At 57.1% G+C, this 1,624-nt stretch overlaps 1 protein-coding gene across 1 annotated transcript; it reads left to right on the top strand.

Moving 5' to 3' along the window:
* Positions 1-6: 6 nt before the first annotated feature.
* On the top strand, positions 7-1,618 carry LOC104916806 (adenylate cyclase type 10-like; the record flags this gene model as incomplete). The annotated part of the gene is made up of 3 exons (XM_010727819.2): positions 7-354; positions 1,257-1,309; positions 1,503-1,618. Coding segments are annotated over exons 1-3 (324 nt in total), but the record flags the coding sequence as incomplete, so codon positions are not given.
* Between the last annotated feature and the right edge of the window lie 6 nt (positions 1,619-1,624).

The following is a 1,624-nucleotide window of genomic DNA, read 5'->3' as shown; positions in this document are numbered from 1 at the left end:
ACTGCAGCACGTTGGGGCCTTGGGGCAGGAGGATGGGCTCAGAGACACGTGGTTCCCTTTGGGTCCTCTTAGCCTGCAGTTGGGATGGCTTGTGCCCGGGAGGGGAGGTTGCCCTTGGCCTTGAAGGTTTCCCAACTGCGCTGACGTATGCTCTTTCTCTGTGGCAGTCCTTGGCTTTAAGGTGAATTTGGCTGCTCGCATGATGATGGCCTACCCAGGGATGGTGTCCTGTGATGCAGAGACGTATGCAGCCTCTCGCCTGCCCAGCTACTGCTTCAAAGAGTTGCCACAGAGAGACATGAAAGGTGTTACCAATCCCGTCACCATCTATCAATACATGGGGATCACCAAGCAGTAAGTGTTCTCTGAGCTGTGCAAGTGAGGGGAGAGGGGCTTCAAGGGTACAACCTTGGCCGACAGAGAGGAGTTCTGCAGCGAGACCAGGCTGGTCTCCCACAGACCTCCCTTGCCTGTGGCTGAGAAGATCAGAAGCCCTGGGGTGGGGCTGCTTTCTGCCTCTCTGCCCTTGTGCCTCTTGCTGCTAAGAGAGTGGAAGTGATGGCACTGGACTGGGAAGGCTGGCCTGTCTTTGCAGACACAGGCTAGCCTTGTGGGCTTTGTCCGAGCAGCATTCCTCTGAGCTTGCTGTGCTGTGCTTTGTTCCACCACGTGTAAGACTAAGCCGGCGGTCATTCTGCTGCATGGGGTGGGTTTTTCTCCCCAGCTGCTTCCCAGCAGGAAGCTTTGGGTCAGTCGTGTTCCACTGGGGTAAGGTAGGCTGCTGGCCCCACACTCTGCTTCCTCCTGCCTTCCTGCTCAGTCCTCTGCTGTTCCTCTGGGCCCAGCTTTGGCCTCCTCGTTGCAGGGCCTTTTGAACACGAATGCTACTTAGTGGCTTGCGTACCATCCCAAGCCGCTAAGAGACAGAGTCCTCCCTTCCAGGAGGCTTGTTTTGCTTGTCCAGGCTGGCAAAGCAGTCCGCCAGCCAGCAGCGCAGCCTGGCTTCTTTCCTCATCTTGGATTTCTTTGGTTGTTGCCTCCAGCAGGGCACTTTTGTTAGCTTCGGCTGTCCTGCCGTGGCTGCTGGGCTTCTTTATGCTTGAGGCTTGTCCTAGTGTGTCACCTTGAGCTTTGGCCAGGGGACCATGCTCCGGGTAACATGCTGCTCGAGAGGGGGGTCTCCACCCCTCCACAGCAGGCTCTGCGTGCAACGGTTTCTGATTAAGTAAGTGACTTTGGTTTTCTCCCCCTTCTAGCCAATATGACATGGGCCTTGCCAAGGAGAGGTCACACTACGGTCCCTTGCTGGGTAGGTGGAGGACTCATCTGAAGCCCAATTGTTTCCCTTTGCCCAGTGCCAGTGCTGCCCTGGCACGCAGCTGAGCCCCACGCAGCCGCTTCCTCGCTTCCTCCCCCTCTGCTGCGGGGTACGGATGAGAACAGGAGGGGCTCCCCGCCTTTTGGCACGCCGCAGCAGCTGATTTTCTTGTGGGTCTGCACAGGTCGGGAGGAGGAGATCGAAATCTTTGACTGCTGCTTGGAGGCCTACGAACTTCTGGAAGAACCATACACGGTGGCATTTGTGGGCATTCCAGGCTCTGGAAAGAGCCACTTACTTGCCGAG

The sequence above is a fragment of the Meleagris gallopavo genome, unplaced genomic scaffold (assembly GCF_000146605.3).
Source record: "Meleagris gallopavo isolate NT-WF06-2002-E0010 breed Aviagen turkey brand Nicholas breeding stock unplaced genomic scaffold, Turkey_5.1 ChrUn_random_7180001948541, whole genome shotgun sequence".
Lineage (NCBI taxonomy): Eukaryota > Metazoa > Chordata > Aves > Galliformes > Phasianidae > Meleagris > Meleagris gallopavo.
Note: the sequence above shows the minus strand (reverse complement) of the source record. Positions and strands in the feature narration are given on the sequence as shown.